Below are 23,797 nucleotides of genomic sequence, written 5' to 3' on the forward strand. Positions count from 1 at the left end.
CTGAATCAGAAAATTTTCTTGTACACACTTTACAAATTCCTCTCCATCTAAACCCTTAACACTATGGTGGTCCCTGTCTATGTTTAGAAAGTTAAAATCCCCTATCATAACCATTCTTACAAATAATTGAGATCTCCTTACAAATTTGTTTCTCAATTTCCGTCTGACTACTAGGGATCTATAATACAATCCCAATAAGGTGATCATCCCTTTCTTATTTCTCAGTTCCACCCAAATAACTTCCCTGGATGTATTTCTGGGAATATCCTTCCTAAGTACAGCTGTAATGCTATCCCTTATCAAAAATGCCAGTCCCCTCCTCTCTTGCCTCCCCTTCTATCCCTTTATATCCTGGAAAATTATGCAGCCAGTCCTGTCCATCCCTCAGCCACATTTCTATAATTGCTATGATATCTCAGTCCCATGTTCCTAACCATGCTCTGAGTTCATCTGCCTTCCCTGTTAGGCCTCTTGCATTGCAATAAATGCAATTTAATTTATCAGTCCTAGCTTGTTCTCTGCTTTGTCCCTGCCTGCCCTGACTGTTTGACTCACCTTTGTTCTCAACTGTACCAGTCTCAAATTGATGTCTTTCCTCAGTGTCTCCCTGGGTCCCAAACCACACACCCCCACCCCCCACCACCAACATCAACCCCTCCCCCAACTGTGCTACTTTAAATCCTCCCGAGCAGCTCTCGCAAATCTCCCTGCCAGATGCCTTCCATCCTCCTTGTACAGGTCACATCTACCCCAGAAGAGATTCCAATGATCCAAAAATGTGAATCCTTCCCCCATACACCAGCTCTTCAGCAATGTATTAATCTGTTCTATCCTTCTATTCTTACCCTCATTAGCTCTTAGCACTGGGAGTAATCCAGATATTACTACTCGTGAGGACCTCATTTTTAAATTCCTGCCTAACTCTCTATATTCTCCCTTCAGAATCTCAACCTTTTCCCTTCCTATGTTGTTGGTTCCAATGTGTACAATGACCTCTTGCTGGGCCCACTCCCCTCTGAGGACATTTTGCACCTTCTCTGAGATATCCTTGATCCTAGCACCAGGGAGGTAACACACAATTCTGATTTTTCGCTGCTGGGCACAGAAATGTCTGTCTGTGCCTCTGACTAGAGAGTCCCCTAACACAATTGATCTCTTGGAACCCGACCCAACTTAACCCTCATTGCATTAGAGCCAGTCTCGATACCAGAAACTTAGCTGTTCATGCTACATTCCCCTGAGAATCCATAACCCCCTATATTTCCAAAGCAGCATAATTGTTTGAAATGGGGATAGCCACAGAAGACTCATGCACTATCTGCCTACCTCTCTTACTTTCCTGCAGTTAACCCATCTACCTGATGTATCTACAACTTTTCTCCCTTCCTATAACTGCCATCCATCACACCCCTTGCTCCTGTAAGTTCCTCATTGCCTCTAACTGTCGCTTCAACCAATCCATTTGATCTGATAGGATTCTCAACCAATGACATTTGTTGCAAATATAATCCTCAGCAACACGAAAACTCTCGCTAAATTCCCACATCTGACAAGGAGAGCACATCACTCTATGAAGGGCCATTTTTGCTGCTTCCAGTCTACAGACCCAGAAAATAACACTGTTTTATTCCTCTATAAAACACTGCTCTAGGCTAACCTAATACTTATAGCTCATAATTTTATGTTTAATCAAGAGACAAATCTCAATGAAACATATTATGAAGAAAAAACCCACTCTACTCACTATTGCAGACTTACAGCAAGGCCCCAAGGCCACACTTAAAAGTGTTCACTTACCTGTTTCTGTGCTGTGACCTCTTCCAAACAGGTTACTCCTCTTTGTTCTTTGTTCAGGCCCCTGTTGATATTATTGTATCTCATTCTGGGCTCCAAATCTCTCCAAAGAGATCATACCTTGGAGGAGGTTCACAAGAGATTATTTCAGTGATGAAAGTCCAGGATCATGTGAAGAGACTAGATCAAGTCAATTTTGCTCGTAAGAGCAGAAAGAGTTAAGAGGGGACTGAATAAAATCAAGAATGGTTTGGACAGAGTAAACAAGGAGAAACCACTAAAGATGGCAAGAGGCTTTGTGACAAAGTGATATGGATATAGTGTAACTGGCAAAAAATGTAATGTAGAAAGAAAATGTCTTTTTATAAACCAAGTTGTTCTGATCTGGAATGCACTGCCTGAGAAAGTGATGGAGATGCCTACAAAATGTACTGCTGCAAATTCTCAAGACTTCTCCAACAGCACCTGTCAAAGCCACACCCTCTGACACCTACAAGCTGAAGGGTAATAGGTTCAGAGGAAGGCCAGCATTTCCAAATGACACATCACTCTGACTCGGACATACATCAATTATTGTTTCATTGTCGATCGTCAAAATCCTGAAATTTCCTGCTCAACAGTTCCATGGGACTATCATCACCACGTGGATGGCAGCAGTTCAAGAATGAAGCAAAGAACTGTGCCTGCAAGAGATCTGAAACAAACAAAAAACAGAAATTGCTGACAAAACTCAGCAGGTCTGGCAGCATCTGTGAAGAGAGAAACAGAATTGACGTTTTGAGTCCATTTCAGAACAGTTCTCAAGAAGGGTCACTGGACTTGAAGCATTAACTCAATTTTTCTCTCTCCACAGATGCTGCCAGACCTGCTGAATTTCTCCAGCAATTCCTGTGTTTTTTATTTGCAGCAGTTCAAGATCCCACCAATGTCTTGAAGACAAAGAGGAATAAGCAATAAATTCCGGCCTTACCAGCAATGCCAAAATCTTTAGAATAAATTTTAAAAAGCAGATTTTATGATAAACATCAAAATTGGATAAATACACAAAGGGGAGAAAATTACAGAGCTATGGGAACAGAGAATGGATGTGGAGTTATCTGCATTGCTCTTTGCAAATGTTGACCTCCTTTTGTGAGATAAGATTTTATGGTTCTGACTTTCCATCACTGTGGAATATTCACCGTCTGTGATACTGATAAAGTTTTAGGTCACTGTATGGGAACTGACTGGAGAATCTGGAGTCCTTTCAAGTTATGTCATCTATTTTGATCGTTAATGGGAAGCAAGTGTAAGTAATGGAGTCAGATACTAAGTTATTTTAATTTGCTGAATGCTGTTCACACTGTAGATAGAAATGGCCATTAATCTGACAGATCTACTGCATTGAGTATAATTGCTCATCGTGTGATGATGTTGTAATCTCACATGTTACAACCAGAACAAACTCATCTCAACCAAATAGACTCGTATTGATTAGGAGCCCATCTGTGGGAAGGGATATGTGGAACATTGACAATCAATACAAGCATTTCAATTCCGGAAATGTCACGATAATGAGGAGTCAAAATTGGATTTTAACTAGTTCACTCTTGGCTTTGACAGCTCAGAGAGTTTTACCTGTCTGAAGTCAGGTAATTATCTGATTTAATTTTTAATTACATGGGATTATATTAGAATATGTGGCAAAGGTACAGGGCAGTCTGTGCTAGTGTTGATACACTAAGTGAGTTTTCTTCCATTCCGTTCAGTTATTTTCAAGCAGAGTCATGGAATGATCCAGGACAGGGGGAGGCATTTATCCCATCATGTTTATGCCACCTCACCAAAAGCAACTCACCTAGTGACACTCAGCTGTCTTTTCCCTGGAGCCATGCAATCTTTTCTCATCAGATAATGACCCAATCTCTTTGAAATGCCACAACTAAATCTGCCTTCTCCACACACTCAGGTAGGACAGTCAGATCCCATCTGCACATTGTGTAAAACAATTTTCCTCTGTGATTTTTGTTTCTTTTGCCAAATAACTGCAATCGATGTTCTCTGGTTCTCAACTCATCTGCCAATGGAATCAATTGTTTTCTGTCCACACTGTTTCAATCTCTCATGATTTTGAATACCTCTTTCCAATCTCCTCTCAACGTTTCCTTCTTCAAGGACAATAACCCTGGCTATTTCAAACTACCCACATGACTAAAGGCCCACATCACCGGATTTTTTCCCACATTAATTTTCTTTCTATGCTGTTCTCTTATGCCTTCACATTCTTTCTAGAATGTGGCACCTTGAACTGGACACAGTGGCTAGACTTTCATCCTTGAGGTGGACAGTGGGAATTGCAGAAATTCCCAGCTTTGTGGACCAGCCTCAGGGAGTAACTGCTTAGGACCTTCACTGCCCAAGGGATGGTTCCAGCTAATGTTGGGACAGTCTCCACAGGGGCTACAGGTAAGCTTATTGCTATAAAACTTGACCACAGCTGCATTTAAAAAGAACACAAAGGCACTGCAACCCACACCCTCCCTAAGTATAAGGGATGGGCAAGAGAGTGGTAAGCCTGTGGAATTCTCTGCCTCAGCAAGCAGCTAAGGCCAAAACCTTGAATGTTTTCAAGGAGTTATAGAGTCATAGAGTCATAGAGATGTACAGCATGGAAACAGACCCTTCGGTCCAACCCGTCCATACCAACCAGATATCTCAACCCAATCTAGTCCCACCTGCCAGCACCATATCCCTCCAAACCCTTCCTATTCACATACCCATCCAGGTGCCTCCTAAATGATGCAATTATACTAGCTTTCACCACTTCTTCTGCCAGCTCATTCTATACATGTACCACCCTCTGAGTGAAAAGGTTGCCTCAATAGGTCTCTTTTATATCTTTCCCCTCTCACCTTAAACCTATGCCCTCTAGTTCTGGACTCCCCCACCCAATGGAAAAGACTTTGTCTATTTATCCTATCCATGCCCCTCATAATTTTGTAAACCTCTATAAGGTCACCCCTCAGCCTCTGACGCTCCAGGGAAAACAGCCCCAGCCTATTCAGCCTCTCCCTATAGCTCAAATCCTCCAACCCTGGCAACATCCTTGTAAATCTTTTCTGAAGCCTTTCAAGTTTCCCAACATCTTTGTGAAAGTGGCAATAGGGTATTGAGTTGGATGATCAGCCATTATCATATTGATCTTCTGGCGTACAGTGGTTAGGCCTGGTCAGTCTGTTGCAAGAAGGATATTATTCAAATGGAGAGTTTCAGAAGAGATTTACCAGGACACTGCCAAGACCGAAAGGTTTTAGTTATGAGGAGAGGCTGGATAGGTTAGGACTTAGTTCACTTGAGCATAGGAGGTTTAGAGATGACCTTACAGAAGTTTATAAAATAACTTTAAAATAAAAGGTATGAATACCTTGCTTTTAAAACATGTTTTACATATCCAAGCTACCACCATAGGGCTCATTGCTTCTACACGGTATGAAGCAGCTGAATGGGTAATAAAGAATTGTGGCTTAATATCGGGCATATGGAGAACCTTTTGACTTTTCCTTTCAAAAGCTTATGACATGAGAGTTTCAGAAGAGATTTACCAGGACAGAACCAGAAGTGAAATGTTTGAGTTATAAAGAGATGCTGGATAGGCTGGGGCTTTTTCACTTGAGTATGGGAGGTTGAGGAATGGCCTTATAGAAGTTTATAAAATCAGGAGGGATGTAGATATGTAGAATGGCAGGTGTATTTTCCCTAGGGTGGTGGATTTCAAGACTAGGGGGTATATTCTTAAGGTGAGAGGAGAAAGATTCAAAAAAGGTGAGATAACTTTTTTACACAGAGAGTGGTTTGTGTGTGAGATGAACTTCCAGAGGAAGTGATGGATGCAGGCACCGTTACAATGTTTAGAAGATATTTAGATGAGTACATGAATAAGAAATGTTTGGAGGAATATGGGTGAAGCGCAGGTAGATGCCCCTAGTTTAGTTTGGGATGATGGTCAGCGTGAACTGGTTGGACTGAAGGGTCTGTTTCTGTACTGTAGGACTCTATGTATAGCAGAGCAGTTTGGAAGGGCCAAATGGCCTCCCCTGTTCTGATTTTCTATGTTTCTCACACCCCCTCATCCCCCACACATCCCAGGCTCTCCATGTTATTTCATGCTGCCAAAACAACTTATGGCTCATCATATCCTGTGGCTGTCCGATCTCTGTTCTCACTATCAGAGTTTATTTATCCAAGGCTGTGGTCTCAGATATTGAAATTTTAAACAGTGTGGATCATTGACAACTTCAATTGGTACATAGCAGAATGCAATTTTTCATGTTTTGTTTTGTTTAAAATGTTACTTTAACATAAAAGGTATGAATGAATTGCTTTTAAAGCATGTTTTACATATCCAGACTACCACCATAGGGCTCATTGCTTCTATATGGTATGAAGTGGCTGAACGGGTAATGAAGAATTGTGGCTTAGCATGAGGCATATGGAGGACTCTTTGATTTTTCCCTTCAAAAGCTTATCACATGCAGAGTATGGTTACAACATCAATGAGGTGCTTTGGGCTCATTTTTTAAAAACCCTGGCCCAATTCCATGAAAAAAGCATGGAGTGTAAGACAAGTCTACCCCCACTGTATAGCCAGCCATATTGGGAAACCTGGGTACAAGTTCCTAATCAGAGATACCCCTCACTCTGAAAAGACATTACAGAAGATTGAAAAACCCAGGAGTGGCATTGAGAGTCTTGAAACCAGGTCATAGATGCCACTTTTAAAGGGCAGTGGATTCAACCTAATCCAGTAAAAATCTGGCCTAATATTGCAGCCCAAACAATTGCTTTAGAGAAGTTCACCCTGATTTTCTTTCTATTTATTCTATGCCCGCATTTATAAAGTCCAGATGAGTAGTGGCAGAGGGGTTTAAAATGAGAATTTCAGAGGTTTAAAATTAGGCAGCTGAATGCACAGTTACAGTGGAGTAGTGAAAAACAAATATCAGAGGAACACAGAGATATCAATAGGCTGTAGGGCTGGGAGGAGGTTACAAAGATAGGGAAAAGCCATGAAAGCATTTGAAAACAAGGATGAGAATTTTAAAGTTTAAAAAATGCAGTCACCAAAATCTACTGCCACTTCAAAGCAAATTGACATTAGTCTCAGAGCAGTATGTGTGAAACCACCCACGATGGGCAAGGTCCTCAATGAATACTTCTCCGCTCTGGTTAATATGGAGAAAGACATGAAGACTTGGAAACTTGAGGAAGTTAGTGGTGATAGTCTGTATCACAGTAGAGGAGGAGTTGGATGTATTAGAATATATGAAAGTGGATAAATCTCCTGGTCCTGACCAGATATTTCCAAGGACACTGCGAGCGGCTAGAGAAGAAATTGTGGGGACCCTCGCTGATATATTTGCAACATCATCAACGGCGGGTGAGGCCCCAGAAAACTAGAGGGTAGTGAATACTGTGCTCTTATTCAGGAAAGGCTGCAAATAAAAACCTGGGAATTATAAACTAGTAAGCCTAACTTCTGTGGTAGGTAAGCTATTTGAGAAGATTCTGAGATAAGTTATACTTGCATTTGGAAAAATGGGATTTGATTAGGAGTAGTCAGCATAGCTTTGTGCGTGGGAAATCATGCCTCACAAATTCTTTGTTAAAGTGACCAGGAAGGTTGACGAGGACAGGACAGTAGATGTAGTCTAGGTAAAAACAAGGACTGCAGATCCTGGAAACCAGATTCTAGATTAGAGTGGTGCAGGAAAAGTACAGCAGTTCAGGCAGCATCCGAGGAGCAGGAAAATCGATGTTTCGGGCAAAAGCGCTTTATCAGGAATAGAGGCAGAGTGCCCGCAGTGTGGAGAGATAAATGAGAGGAGGGTGGGGTGGGGAGAAAGTAGCATAGAGTACAATAGGTGAATGGGGCTGGGGATGGCAGGGCAGAGGAAATGGCCTGGGAGTTGCAGTGGGAGAGGGACTCCCTGAGATTCTTGTCGAGAGAGGAGGATATGGATTTCAGTAAGGCCTTTGATAAACTGCTCTGGGAGGTTAGATCACATGGATCACGCTGGCAAATTGGATACACAATTGGCTTAATGGTAGGAAGCAGAGAGTAATAGTGCAAGGATGCTTGTCGGACTGGAGGCCTGTGACTAATGGAGTGCCTCAGGTTGGTGCTGGGCCCATTGCTATTTGTTATCAATATTAATGGCTTGGATGAGAACGTACAGGGCATGATTTAGTAAGTTTGCAGATGACAGTAAAATAGGTGGTACCATGGACAGCGAGGAAGGTTATCATAAATTGCAGCAGGACCTTGATCAGCTGGGGAAGTGGGCCAAGAAAGGCAAATGGAGTTTAATACAGACAAGTGTGAGGTCTTGCATTTTGGAAAGTCAAATCAAAGCAGGAGTTTCATGGTGAATGGTACGACTTTAAGCAGTACAGTGGAACAGAGGGACCTTGGAGTTCAGGTTCACGGTTCTGTGAAAGTGGAGTCACAGGTAGACAGGTCAGTGAAGAAGGCTTTGAGCAGACTGCTCTTCATCGGTCAGAGCATTGAGTATAGAAATTGGGAAGTTATATTGCAGTTATACAGGACATTGGGGAGGCCACACTGGGAGTATTGTGTTCAATTTTGGTCACCATGTTATAGGAAGGATGTTTTTAAACTGGAAAGAGTGCAGGAGAAATTTACAAGGATATTGCCAGGAGTCAATGGTCTGAGTTATAGGGAGGGGTTGGAGAAGCTAAGGCGTTTTTTCTTTGCAGTGTAGGAGACTGAGGGAATACCTTATAGAGGTGCATAAGACCATGAGAGGCATGGATAGGGTGAATGCACTCAGTCGTTTTCCCAGGGTTGGGGAATTGAAGACTAGAGGGCACCAGTTTAAGGTTAGAGGGGAAAGAATGAAAGGGAACCTGAGGGAACTCTTTTTACACAGAGGGTGGTATGTATATGGAATGAGCTGCCAGCGGAAGTAGTTGAGGCGGGTACATTAACAACATTTAAAAGGCATTTGGACAAATACATGGATTGGAAAGGTTGAGAAGAGTATGGGCCAAGTGCAGGGAAAAGGGGTTAGCGTGGATGGACATTTTGGTTGGCATCGACCAGTTTGGGCTAATGGGCCTGTCTCTGTGCTGTAGAACTCTATGACAGTGCTAAGGTAGGTGTGCCTAGATTTATATTGAGAATCTCAGAATTGTTACAGTGCAGAAAAGGCTATTTGGTCCATTGTGTCTATGTTGACTGTGGCTTTGTAATAGAGTGCACAATTTGGAATCAAGCAGTTGAGTTAACATCGCTCTCCAGGTAGCTGAACAAACAATCTAGAACCGAGACTGACACCACAGTGCAGTATTGTGGGACAGTTACTCTGTCAAACGTGCTTCCAATACATTGAACATGAAACCAAGGCCCTGACTCCAGGATTTGAAGTAGGAGCCACACAATAATTGTATATGGGTCAAACTTCACTCCTCTCTTCAGAAGATGAAGTTTCTCTTCTGAAGCAGTCTAGGTCACATTTCAGACAAGCATTTTTTTGAAGTGGTGATAGATTTCCATGTGGGTAAGGATCATTACATCATTGGGAATGAGTTAAGTACAAGAGGGGATGGATTGAGAAGTCCCGTGTTTTGCTCTGTAGCTTGCCTAGCCTAGCTATACTGAGATTGTGAACTCAGTGTGTGTAGTTTAAAAGCCAACCAGCACTCATGTTACCATAAATTGAAAAACTTTCTCAGGTCTAAATTATTATTCCACCTCTCTCTCTTCTAAGGTGTTCCTCTGACAAGCTATTGGTCACCTGTCCCAATGTCGCTGCCATTTTTTTTGTCATTTTTTCTGATCACTGTGAAGGCTCTTGGGAGTACAGTAAAGGTGCTATGTAAGTGCCAATTGTTCTTCCTACTTTACCTCAGTGGTTGGACTTCAAATTTTTTTTATTGTCTGTAAAGTGTTTTGGAATATTGTGAGATCATGAAAGGAATCAGGGAGATATTGATTCCCTTTCATTCTAGGAGCAATACTGGTGTAGTTGTCATGTCTCTAGACTAGCAATCCAGAAAACCAGGTTTATAATCTGAGTACAGGAGTTCAAATCACACCATGAGCTGTTAGTGCCATTTACATTCTATTTATAAAATGTGGAATTAAAAGCCAATCTCAATAACAGTGATTGAGAAACCACCACTGATTGCTATATAAACCCATCTAATGGCTTCTGGGGAAGGAAATCTGCCATCCTTTCCTGGTCTGACCTCCATGTGACTCCAGACCCCCAGCAATGGTTGACACTTAACTGCTGCCTGAAATGGCCTGGCAAACTGAGGGGACTTAGGGATGGGCAACAAATGCCTTGGCACTACATCCCGTGGAAGAATAAAGAGGGAACAAATCAATCTTCCATACTTTTCCTCTTTACTCATTTGGTTCTAATAATCAGACGCATTGCAAATAATTTATAGAGCTGCACTGTGCACATGTTTAAATAAAGATTCACGTTTCTCCTCCGCGGCTAATATTGTTTCCTGAAATTAGAAAACTGCTACATAGCTTGTGAATTGTGTAACCCTCCCCTCCCTAAGGAGTGGCTCAGCTCCAGAATCAGTCTCTCCAGCTGCACGCACAATTAGTGAGTGATTACCAGCTCCTCTCCTTCATCCAATTACTATCAGCCTGACTCCACTCTGATGATACTGCTCCAACAGAAGCTTGATGCTGTCAAGCTGCAAAGCTAGGCTGTCAAATTATTTCTAACCGCTTCCCCTAGTTACAATTAGATTTTCCTACAGTTCAGCAGTGGCTTAATCTGATTGTGAGAAGGAACCAGAGAGATTTATCACAATCCTCCTGCAACAGCCCAGGAATAAATCACTCCTCTCAAACAGGCTGGTGTCTTATTGTGTACAGTTTGAGAGGCCATTCCATTTGCTCAGTAATTAGATAAATATTGTGACAGACAAGTCTATTTCTCAATCATTGGAAAGGTGAATAAAGCTTGTATTTTGACCTTGCTTCATTTCGAATGACAAGCAATGTGTTTATTAAACTTTAAGGCAATGTGTCAGTGAGCTCAGTTCAAACTCTGAGAAAGCATTGTCTTCTGTCCACTCCAGCATGGAAGTAGGAGCAGTGTGCTCTCACTAGTTTCTAATTGATATGTTGTCTGATACACAGTGCAAAGGCAATGTTTCGCAATTGCACACAGCTTACATTTTTAAGGATAGCAAGTTAGTGCAGCACACAACAAGGCTGATAAGATTTTAGTTGGAGGTAACAGTCTTGTTGATGGATAGGAACTGGGGATAAAGTTCAGCCCAGGGTGAAACATAGGCCAGCAGTCTCCTTCAGTCTAGCCAGGGAGGATATTAGTGTTAATGATAACGACAGAGACCAAAATCAATTGCTTTGGTTTTTGCCAGTGTCCAACTGGAGGAAATTTTGACTCATCCTTGACTCAGGCAGTCAAACAGACAGTTAGACAGTCAATATTAGAAAGATATAAATAGTTTGGATGAAAAGAAAGACGCATTTAGGTGTTGACACTCGATGGACTCCAGAATTCACTTGAAAGAGGCACAGGGAAAATATTCCATCAGGTCTGTCAACTCCTGACCTTGATCTAAACACGGTACATAAGAGCTGAATTCAAGAGGGGAAATGGGAGAGGTTGCCCTTGACATCAAGGCAACATTTGATCAAATGTGATATCCAAGAACCCTGGAAAGAGTTGATTCAATGGGAATCAGAGATTGGGGGTTGGGGGGAAAGAAGCAGAGGTGGGGAGCCCTCCTCTGTTTGAAGCCATATCTAGGTCAAAGGAAGATGATACATCCCAGCTCCAAGACATCTCTGCAGGAGTTCCTCAGGTTGTCTGCTAGGTCCAATAATCTTCATCAATGACCTTCCGTCCATGATAAGGTCATAAGTGGGGATGTTCACTGATAATTGTACAATGTTCAGCACCATTCGTAATTCCTCAGATACTGAAGACATCCTTGGCTAAATTCGGCAAGATCTGGGCAAAATTCAGGTTTGGACTGACAAATGGCAATTAGCATTCAAATGCCAAGCAAGAAGAGAGAAAATCTAACTGTTAAAATAAAATAAGGAACTGTGGATACTGGAGAACTAACCACACAAAAACAGAAATTGCTGGAGAAGTTTAGCAGGTCTGGCAGCATCTGTGGAGAGAAAACATAATTAACATTTTGAGTCCAGTCACCCTTCTTCAGAAGTGGCCAGTTCTAAAGAAGGGTCAGTGGACTTGAATCATTAACATGGGATAGATATCACTCCAACAGCACTCAATAAACTTAATACCATCCAGAACAAACAGCGTGTTTGATTGGCACCACATCCTCAAGCATTCAGTCCTCCCATTGCTGATGTTCAATACCATCTTTAAGATGCACTGCAGAAATTCACCAAGGTTCCTTAGGCAACACCTTTCAAATCTGAAACCTCTAATCTAGAAAGACAGGAAAACAGATAAATGGGTACACCATCATCTGCAAGTTCTCCTCTAAGCCACACACCATCCTGTCTTGGAAATAATGTGCCACTGGATCAAAGTCCAGTAACTCCCTTCTTAACAACATTAAGGATGTACCAACACCATAAGGACTGAATGGTTCAACAATGCAGCTCAACCACCACCTTTTCAACGGTGTTTAATAATGGGCAATAAATGCTGACCCTGCCAGTGATGTCCATATCCTGTCAATGAATAAAATAAAAGCTATTACTAAGATGTGCTCTGACTGATATGCAACATTAAAACTTAATGAAGTGAAGTTATCTCTTGTACAATATTATTGTACAGTAGTAGGTACTTCAGGAACTGATACAATTATTCAGCCCTACAAGCCTATTTCTCATTTGCTGTTGCTATAACGTAAACCTTCTCAGCTGTTACAAGTGGTAGAAGAGTCTGTTACTAGACACTGCAAAGTTCAGGTGATTCAAAAAAAGAACCTGAGGTGAGATGAACAGAATTTTATTTTGACCCAGTGAGCTTTTATGATATGGAATGTCGTTCCTGAAGGACAGTTTTGATGGTAATTTTCAAAAGGGAATTGGATGAATGTTTGAAGGATTAATATTGGAGAGTACCAGCAAAAGAACAGGTAGGCAAAACTAATTGGATTGCTTATTCAAACAGCTGATCCAAGTGTGATGCATTGAATGGCCTTCTGTGTTATAGCATTCTGTGGCTCTATATCCTTCAGTTCCTTCTTTCACCAAACTAAAGCAAAACCTATTTAACTTAAAAGGTCTTTTTTAAAGTTAGAGAGGATTCAAGTCCTAAACTATGAAAGCAACCACCCCAACACACACAAATGAAGTTGCATCAGGACACTATTCAAAAGGGCCACAACACACTGCAGTACACCGGAACTACAAAAAGAGGAAGAGGAACATCTATACAAAGCCAAAAACGGATACCCTCGCAATTTCATCAACAGATGCCTAAGGGAGAGACAACGGAACGAGGACATGCCGCAACCCAAAGGACTAGCCACACTACCATACATCAGGAGCATTTCTGAACTGACAGCCAGACTACTGCGACCACTAGGACTCATAACAGCACACAAACCAACAGCCACGCTCAGACAACAACTCACCAGAACAAAGGACCCGATACCCAACATGAGCAAAACCAATGTAGTGTACAAAATCCCATGCAAGGACTGCACAAAACACTACATCGGACAAACAGGAAGACAGTTAACGATCCGTATACACGAACACCAACTAGCCACGAAACGACACGACCAGCTATCCTTAGTAGCCACACACACAGACAATAAGCAACATGAATTCGACTGGGACAACACTACCATTATAGGGCAAGCCAAACAGAGAACAGCCAGGGAATTCCTAGAGGCATGGCACTCTTCCGCAAACTCTATCAACAAACACATTGACCTGGACCCAATATACCGGCCACTACAGCGGACAGCTCGAACTGACAACTGGAAGCGGCAGAGACAGGCCACTATAAATGCCGGAAGAAACAGCACAGAAGCGTTTCACAGGAGGCTCCCAAGCACTGAGGATGTCACCTAGACAGGGGACGAAACGTTTGCAAGACAAATTCCCAGCTCGGCGAACAGAACCACAACAACATTCAAAGTAATCATTTCTAACCCAGAGATCCATTTATTTCTGCAGTTGGAATCAACAACAGTACTCACCAGAAACTCAATGATCCAACATCAAACTCTTCATGACAAATGGTCAGCCACTTGAAACATTGATTATGTTTGTCTCTCCCCACAGACACTGCCAGACCTATTGAATATTTCCAACATTTTCTGTTTTCAAAGTCATTAAGTCCTAGATTTATAGGGCTCAGAAGGAGGTCATTCAGCTCATTGAGTCCATATCAGTAATTTAATCAGTCTCACCCACCTCTACCTCTTGTAGTAGCCCTGCAAGTTTATTCCCTCAAATATCCATTCATTTTATTTTTCAAATTATTCACCATCTTTGTTTTCATCATCCTTTTCAGAAATGAATTCCAGGTCATCCCCATTGGCCACGCAGTGAAGTTTTTCCTTATATTCTCTTGTATTTCTTTCTGAAACATTAAATTCATGTCACTTAGTACTTGTGGCATCAACTCAGAGGAACAGCTTTTCTTTGATTACCTTATCTAAACTCATCACAATCTTGCAAACCTTTATTAAATTTCCCTTTGACCTCTGTTTTTTACAGATGCCATGTTGTCATTTCTAAGATATTTCAGAGACAAAGTTGGTGATGCTATCGTGTATCTTAACATTTTGCAAATTTGTACAAAGTATCACTAAAGATTACAAGATTCTGCTCATGTTCAATACTGAGGCTGTAAGTTATCCCCCTTTGCCATTCATCTCCTTGTTCTTCAGTCCTATGTCTGAGGATGCAGTTCTGACCTAAAGCATCACAACTTCCACCATGGGTAGGGCAAGGAGACAGGTTTCCTTTCCACCCCATTCAGAATAGGGAATCAAACATCATGCTGTTGTGATCAATTTTGATCCACATTAGCTGCCTGGATAACCAGAGCCCCTGTGCCCTGAGTAGTCTGTGCATGTTGTAGCCTGGACTTATGAAAAGTGATGGTAGAGACTCCAATATCTTTGTATCTTCTCGCTGACCAGAAAAATCTCCTGCTCTTACTGCCTGCATGGTTACAAGGACTTACGAGTTGGTACTCCACCAACTTGGCTGCATTTTGAACGTACCTTCCTTGAATCATCAAGTCCTGGAGTGAAACTTGAACTCTCAGCTTCTGGCTTAGAGAATGGGACATGGCCCACTTTGCCCATAAAACCTCCTCTTGCTCCAAATCCACTCACAAATATACATTTACACCCCCACATACACACATAAATACTTTGATTGAATTGAAAATTGTGGATGCCTTCCAAAGAATGAATCAATTAAGCTTCCATTGTTGTACTGCACAAACTGTTCAATTGTTGCACAATGTGTTTTCCTTAAATGAACACTCTCAATCAATTATGATGCACAAAATAAAAAGGTCTGACAATTGCCCACAAAGTACTTGTTCTTCACACTCGCAGGTTCAATCCATAAGCACACCTTTTCATTCCCTGCCCAATTTTAAGGGATTTTAACTCTCTCCCATTTATATGTCCATAGCACTATAACTGCTCATTCCCAGTCCAGAGTTATTCATTACAGATAGTGAGACATGTGAAAATGTCCCAGGAGGACAGATCCAATAAATTTTCTGACTAATGGAAATATGGAAACGTCTTCCTCCCAAAAAGACTGTTGATACTGCATCAGTTCAAAATTTCAAAACCAAGATTGATCTGTGTTTGTTGGGATGAGGGTACTAAAGGTTAAAGGGCCAAGGTGAGTAAATGGATTTAAGGTAAAGACCAGTTATGAATTATTGAATGGTGGAACAGCTTTGAAGAAATCAATGTCCTTCACACGTGCCTAGTTCCTATAAATCCCCTCTCTCACTAAATCCCCATCCCTCTTCCTTGTGGTCAGTCCAAAATTGTCAATCCCCACTTCTTGAAGAATTTTGCATATGAACCCATCATTCACTCACTGACCACAAAGATGACCAGCAGAGCAATCAGTATCAAACATATTCACTTCTGTTTCAAATCAAGTTCAAAGTAATATAGTGCAGTACATAATTAATATTTATTAATCTCCACCGATATGGAACTCAGCTGTCACTTCAAAGAAAATACTTGGCTCAGATAGTTGGAAAAGGATACTGTTACACAGAGAGAGAGACACACAAAAATAAGAATTAACTTACATTTACACAGCACATTTTCATATATCAAAAGTATTTCAAAGATCTTCGTATTCAAGAAATTATTTTTTGATGTATGGTCACTGTTGCTAAGTTAAGGAAATCATCAATTATTTTGCCCACAGCTTTGCCCCACGGTGAAATTGAAATGATCAATAGATATGTTTTTAAAGTCTTGGTTGAGGGAAGAATATTGATCAGGACATTTGAGGAACTCCTGGCTCTTCTTCAAAAACTGCCTTCAACATCAATTTGAAGAGCTAGAGAAGGCACAAAAGGTATTCAACATCCAGTTTGAGTGTTTTGGTATTGCACTGAAGCCCCAAGTGAGATTATGTACTGACGAATGGAAAGGGTTTCTACTTTTGTCACCCAATGTCCATATAGATAAAGCAGATTATACACTTGGTACACTCCCTCATCACACCAGGTAAAGTGCAGGTTCAATTTTGCTTTATGTGCCTTATAAAAGAAAGAAGCTGTGTCTCTCTAGCACTCCTCACTCCTTCAAACATGTTTCATGGAAATGTAGAACAGTTACATCACAGAAAGACGCCATTACAGCCCAACATGTTTGTGTTTGCTGTAAAAGAGCTATCCACCTATCTTTTAACTTCATTTCTTGCTTTTGGTCTGTAGTTCTATTGTTCACAGTACTTTTTTAAAATTGTGAGGATGGTTTTTGCATCTTCCACCCTTTCTTGCAGTGAGTTCCAAACCTCCACTAGCATCTAAATGAAAATATTGTGTTTCTTATCCTCGCAACATGCTCAGAAACTCTCTTCTCTATTGTCTCTGGTGTGATCACTTCCTCACTGTAATATGGTGACCAGAACTGATTGCCGTGCTCTAGCCAAGGCTGCACTAATGCTTTTATATTCTATATCTCAACTAATAAAATATCTCGTATGCCTTTTTAACCACACTACCTTCAGGGATTTGAAGACATGTACTCCAAGATCCCTTTGTTCCTTTACATTATTTCAGAATCATTTCACAGTTAATGCATTAATATTTGATGTGCAGACATTGTTGCTATATAGAAAAGATGACAAGCAAATTTCTATGCAGTAAAATCCCAAAATAGCAATTGAGATAAATAAGCAGGAAACCTGTTTTGTGGTATGGGTTGATGAATAAATGTTAAATGGGATAATTCATAAACAATCTTTTCCATTAACTTGCATCTCTGGCAATGCAGCCCTTTGCACAGTACTGCACTGAAATATTGCAGTTCATTATGTATTGTGATTTTAATGTGAAGCATATTTCCCTCAGGAGGTTGGTCCCCTACATCAACAACAATGTATGGGACATGATAGCAAAATTAACAAGTGACAACAAATTAGTATGATGGTTGCTAGATGGCACCTGGTTGAAAGGTAATTTGGATTTGGAGTACAAGTTTTTTTTAGATTATCTAACACACATATAATTGAAGCAATTGTTTTTGGAGGAAAAATTTTCAGATGTGCAGACATTCATTTTAACAATTCTCACAGAAACCAAATCTGATTGCATGCTTTTCGCACTGTTCATGGTGAAATTTCCTCGGTAATGAAGATACCAAGTACAGATTTGAATATCTGCTTCATAAGTCTCTGGTTTATCAATATGATCCTGAGTTGTCTAAGACTTGTCACTTCAACCCTTTCTCCTATTTCCACTTTGGCTTTTCTTTTTTTCAGCGATGCTGTTCTAAGAAAAATCTCAACATAAGATTCATCCACCTGATGAGCATCTTGCAGATCCCTGGTTGAAGCATGGAGTTTAGCGACTTCAGACTGTCTCCCCTGTTTCCTTGCTTGAATCTTAATGCTGTTACCTTCTATTCTCTGACAGTTACCACTCATCAGCCTCTGAATTCATCTGCTGGAGTGCTCACGGAGTTAAAAACAGAAACCATTAAAACATTAAGAGAAATAAGAAACTTGCATAAGACTGGATCCTGGTATCAACAAATTTAATGATCTCGTATAGTTGAAAAAGGGTGCTGCTATATAAAGAGACATGGTAATATATACATATCTGAACACAGGTACCAGCACTGACTTCTCTCTGGCATTAGGATTCTTGCAAGTCTAAGTGGCTCAACATATCAGACAGTGCATGAATAATTTCATTGGACAGATGCAGGCTTCCAAACTCTCCTCTATTTGAAGAAATAAATTGCATTTTGTAGTGAATAAAGTACTTTTGAAATGTAGTCACTGTTGTAACATCAGAAGCCTGGCATCATGTTGTGTATAGAAAGCTTCTGCAGCGTATTAATGACCAGATTGTCTTTTTTAGTGAAGTGGATTGATGGATAAATATTGGCCAGGATTTTTAGTTGAATTTCCCTGCTCTTCTTTGAACTAGAACCATGTGATCTTTTGCATTCACCTGAAAGGATAAACGGAATCTTGGTAAAATGCCTCATCCAAAGACTGCTGGAATATTGACCTAGATTTTAGACTTGAATCCATAACCTTGTGATTTGGAGATAAAAGTTTTATCAACAGAATGTTGCCTGATACTTTAATGTAATGTGCAAAGCAAGCAAATTGAAAGAAAATTAAATCTTCCAACTTTATCATATTCCACTTGGATAAAACTGAATAGACCAAGAAATGAAAAGAATTGGAAAAGTAATGCCAATAGATTCTTCCATTTTTATTTTTATTGTCTCATAGTTTTTGTAGGTACGGCAGAACACTTAATATACAATGTATGTCTGATTAAAAAGTGTTTAAAAAGTGATTATGCAGAGAAACATAACAAACATATGAATAAACTTTAAAACATTGCAACAATTTATCAAGCATATAACAAAACCTGCAGCTTAGGACTTGCAGTATTTTATCAAAAGCGTACTGCCGCTTACTACAAGAGAAAACTTTGCTCTTTCCTCTGGGCAATGTATGCCTCAGAAGATATTTACACATCAGAAATATTGCACCATTAAAAAAGTAAAAAAAAACCTCAATCTTCTACCTGCTAACAGTCTGTTTAGAAGCCCTATGATATGTAACAGACAGTAGAATATAACAATACATTTTGGTATAGAGTCCATGTGCTGTACAGTATATACTGAAATTTTCTAAATGCAAGATGGCCTCAGGTCAATTGCATACTTTAGAGTTTTTATATAATACATTTTCTGAGATAAGGAGTTACTAAATTATTAAAAACTAAAATCTGTGTAATGTAGCATTTTGAGGTGTTACAATCTTCTGCAAAGTTGTATGTTTTAACTAACAGGAACAAAACATTGGTATATATGCTGTAAAAGTTGTCGACTCACTGTGAAGTAACATTATAACAAGTCTTAACCAAACAAATTTGTGAAATTTTCAGGTTATCTCCTCTCTTAAAAGTGATGACTCTATACAGTTTGATGGCTTCTAGGAGCCTGCATCTCTTCAAAGCTTATTATGTGTGAGCATGAACAAACTGAGCATAGGGTTGGAGTTTTCGGCCACGGGGTAGAATCACTGGACAGTAATCAAGAGCAAAAACCTTGGCTATTTTCTATCCCAAGAGTCATCAAACTAGTTGTGGAATGCGAAAGGAAACCAAAGGAGATATACTACAGGGTACAGCTAAAAGGCAAATTCGTATGTTAAAGGTGCATGAAAGATGACTCTGTAAATTATATGCAGAACGTAATTATAGAAAATAATTATGCACAACTTCAGCTTAAATACAATGGTGAGGTAAGGTGGGCAGATTCAAGGTAATGACAGATGGCATATGTTAGGAAGTTAAATTTCACAGAAATTTGGTCAATAGACACATTGATTTCCAGAAAGAATCATAACTGAAAAATGTAAAACAAATTATTCAAGAAACTGGTGGATGCTGGATTGTTTGGAATTTCCTATGCAGGTAAGCTAGAATGGACCAAATGGAGATCCTTATCAATTCTTCATTGAAACAGTGTCAACATTCTAGAACTTCATGCCGAGCAACATTGTGGGAACACTTCCACCAAACATTTGCGGTTTTTCAGGAAGGCAACCTGTCAGCAACCTTCTCAAGAGCAACCAGGAATAAGGAAAAAAAATGTTGCCCTTGCCAGAGGTACACAAAAACATGAGAATGCATTATTTTCAACACTATTTTATGGTCTTGTGAACTGGTCCCACCTTAAATGAGATTGACCAACTCAGCATAAATCATAAGGGTTGGAACCTTCTGGTCTGCCTGATACACTAGGGCTGATTTTCAATGAAGATCTCCCACTTGCTTGCTGAAACTTCACACAAAAGTCTCGTATTATCTCATTTTACCAAACTTTCTATAATTCGTCTTCAGAACAATAGGGAAAATCCCATTTTAAAAACTCCCCTCTGTTGCTATACTAGAGTTTCAACTTACCCACATTAAGTTATTGGATATGTTTTCTTATATAAGTAAAGATTATTTTGAATACTATAAATTGCTGTTCCATTATGCATCATTTAAAAAGAAAAAGTAATCATAACCCCATGCCTGCCAACTTACAGACAAGAGTTTAAAATGTTACTTCAGCCATTAAATACTCACATCAAATAAGGGATTTGTATTACATTGTAATATAATACACTGGACCACACTTTCATTTAGAGTGCCAGTAATATTTTGCTGAGGCCCTTTCCATGCAAGACTTAGTGCACAGTATACCCAGCCTGTGAGTGATCCAGTCTGTATGGTGTTCAGGTTGTATTAACTCGTTGCTTGAAACTGTGTGGGATTCAGTCTGTGTGAGACATCATTGCTGTGGGGTCCAGTCTGTGTGAGATACAGTCTACCTGAAATGCCTTTCTCTGGGATCCTATCTACACAGATGTAGTTGCAGTAGAATCCAACCTGTGCGGAGAGTTGTTTCTCTGGCATGCAATGCGCCTGTGTAAGTTCCACTCTATTCAGAATGTAATCTATCTGGTATTTGGCCTGTGTGGAATTCATTTTGTTTAGTATTCTATCAGCCTAGGGTGCGATCTGTATAGGATTCAGGACATGTTCCATTTTGTAGTAATGCTGCATTATGTTAAGCCCCCCTATCAATTCAGTGTTTGAGGCAGAGTTGTAGAGTTACTCATATGTGCAGGACTGGTAGGTGGTGACCCCCTCCCTCCCACCCACACACCCAGACTTTTTCACACATCTCAACAGTCAATGTAAATTTAAGCCCAACTTCTCCCTGGACAGAGACTGACTCCCGGAGAGTGGGCTGAGGCTCAGGAGGAAGCCAAATTCTGAAATCCGGTTCATTGGCTCAATGCAGAGTGTGTGGCGATGCACTCTATCGCATAATCCGTCAACAAACACATGCTTAAATACTCTCTGGACGAGGGCTGTCTAGAATAGCTCTCACAGGAACGACATTTGCAGCTAGCAGACAGAGATTGTTCAGGAACCGGTCTGGCTCAGGTTCTCAGAGGGCTGCAGAACCTCAGACTCCACCAGGGATTGATGTCCCTCGCCGTCTGTGGGTCTCATTCTCAGGTTTATGGACCCATAGGTCTTTCTGGTTCTGCCACTGGCCATAAAGTTCCTTCTCCCGTACAACTCACCTTTGCAGATCGAGACCATGAGTAATAAGGACAGCAGCATCCCTCCCAGTGTCAGCAGCCCCAAGCCGGCGATGATGCATTTGTCCAAGTGAGAGCCTAACAAAGCGTAATGTAATTCCAGCCTCTCCATCTCCCGTGCTGTCACCGTGTCCGGATCCACCTTAGACTCCCTCGGGATGGCATAAGCGATAACCACCAACGTGATACCGGCCACCAGGAACACCAGCGCCACTGTGAAGCCATAATCAACCGACTGGGCAGCTCCCTCGGAGTCCGGCTCCTCCTCGGAGCGGGGCGATGTCTCCTGGGCTCTGTCCCGGGTGTTGTGGGTGGGCACAGCCCCCAGGCCGTGTCCTGTGTCGTTGGCCGCGGGTGGGTTGCTGAAGGAAGTCTCCTGCTCCTGCTCCTGCTCGCCGCCCAGCCGCGGAGCTGTCCGAGGTGCTGAAATCTCCCGGCTCCAGCAGCCGTTCCCTCGCAACTCCAGCCGGGTGCCGAAGCTTGTGTCACCGGCGTCGGTGCTCCTCACTTGCGGGGGGTGAAAGCACTCCGCAGACGCCATTGGAGTTCGTCTACCGTGTACATCCCAGCGATGCTTAACTGTAATAAACCCTGCAACCAGAGGCAAAGCGACAGCTCAGTGGGGAACAGGAGTTAAAAAGACGGAGCCACATCAGCTAGGGAAACATTCCCAAAAGCGCCAAAACAAACCCTTCACGCTGAGGAAAGGTGCCAGATGTCATAGAATGATGTCCCGGCCTTTGATCTCTGTGCTGCTAAGAGACAGGTGGCTATATAAATTCACCAACTTAGAGAAAACCCGGTGTTACCATACAGACATTCTACAAATGCATGGATGCGGTAGTGGGTACATGATATCTCTTATCAAAATTCATTGACGGGCAGCAAGCCCCTTCAACTCCATCTCCCCTGTATACTACAACCCGGGGGGTGGGGTGGGGGGGGGGAGAGGTTCATGTCCTAAAATACCGATCTCCAATTTCTCTGAGTGCAAACATTCCAATCGCAGGCTCTCTCTCTCTCTCCCCCGTATCTCGCCGTCTCTCAATCTCCGGAATACCCTGTATTCAGCAAACCATTCGCTCGCCACCCCCACCTAAGATTTCCATTAACCCTCACCCCTCCACTCCCCAATCCCGTTCACTTAATTCCTAGAATCTGCCTTCATTTCCCGAAAGGAATATTTTGCTGTTTCCCTTCTGTTTCCTCGCGTTAAACCCTCATCGGGCGCGCCCCCGTCCATTGCCTGATCTCCTTCAAACTGACTCCAAGAGCAAAAGATGCGGGGTGGGGACGGGAGGAGAGGGGGGGTCAAGGATGGAGGCGAAATCCTCTGTTCTTTATTACATGATCAATAGTGAACTCTGCCTGAAAGGCGACCCACATAAAGGCAATGCTAGGGGCCGGAGGGCACCATGCCATCGCTAAGTGATTGGAGTAGACAGTGATGTCCCTTTTAGACTCCATCACAATGACCCGGCCCTTTGTCCTACCCGTTACACAGCCTACCTCCTACTCACTGAAGACACAATATTCAAAGTTTCTTGCCTGCTGTGATTCCAACAATGATGTGTTCAATCCAAAACAGACCAGTGAGCTCGGCGGAATTGATTGATACCTGAATGAGACTAATTTTGCCCAAATTTTAAACCCAGGTTCTGGATTTCGCGGCGCGTTGACAATAGAAGAGATTTGCGAGAAGAGACTGCGAGAGAAAGAGTTCAGAAATTGAAAGAGAGGGAGAGGGCAGAGACTGAGAAAGAGAGAAAAAGGACAGAGGTTGGGGGAGAGAGAGAAGACGGACCCTGGGAGAGAGAAGACAGCGCCTGGGAGAGAGAGAAAGAGAAGGGGGAGCCAGAGAGAGAGCGAGAGGACAGAGACTGGAGGAGAGAGAAGAGGGAGTCTGAGACAGAGGATAGAGACTGGGAGAGAGAGAAGAGGGAGTCTGAGAGAGAGGTAGAGGACAGAGACAGTACAATGGCGTCTGTCACCACAGGCGAGCCGGGGCTGGGCTGGATTCAGGCCATTGATCTGGAAGCAGGGGCGGTGACTTGTGTATCCGTTAGAGCCGGGGCCCCAGGCCGGCCCTGAAACAGCCAGAGTCGGTGTAAAGCTCCCTCCGATTTGTTAAGAGCTGTTCCAGGCAATGGCCAC

General features: G+C 41.8%; 1 protein-coding gene across 1 annotated transcript; it reads right to left on the reverse strand.

The window, feature by feature from the left end:
- Positions 1 to 18,748: 18,748 nt before the first annotated feature.
- Positions 18,749 to 23,059, reverse strand: tmem74b (transmembrane protein 74B). Its single transcript, XM_072556177.1, has 2 exons — positions 23,028 to 23,059; positions 18,749 to 22,234 (listed from the first exon to the last, which is right to left on the reverse strand). Exon 2 carries the CDS (start codon positions 22,182 to 22,184, stop codon positions 21,462 to 21,464), a length of 723 nt encoding a protein of 240 aa, XP_072412278.1. The 5' UTR covers positions 22,185 to 22,234; positions 23,028 to 23,059; the 3' UTR covers positions 18,749 to 21,461.
- Between the last annotated feature and the right edge of the window lie 738 nt (positions 23,060 to 23,797).

Source organism: Chiloscyllium punctatum, chromosome 37 (genome assembly GCF_047496795.1).
Source record: "Chiloscyllium punctatum isolate Juve2018m chromosome 37, sChiPun1.3, whole genome shotgun sequence".
NCBI lineage: Eukaryota > Metazoa > Chordata > Chondrichthyes > Orectolobiformes > Hemiscylliidae > Chiloscyllium > Chiloscyllium punctatum.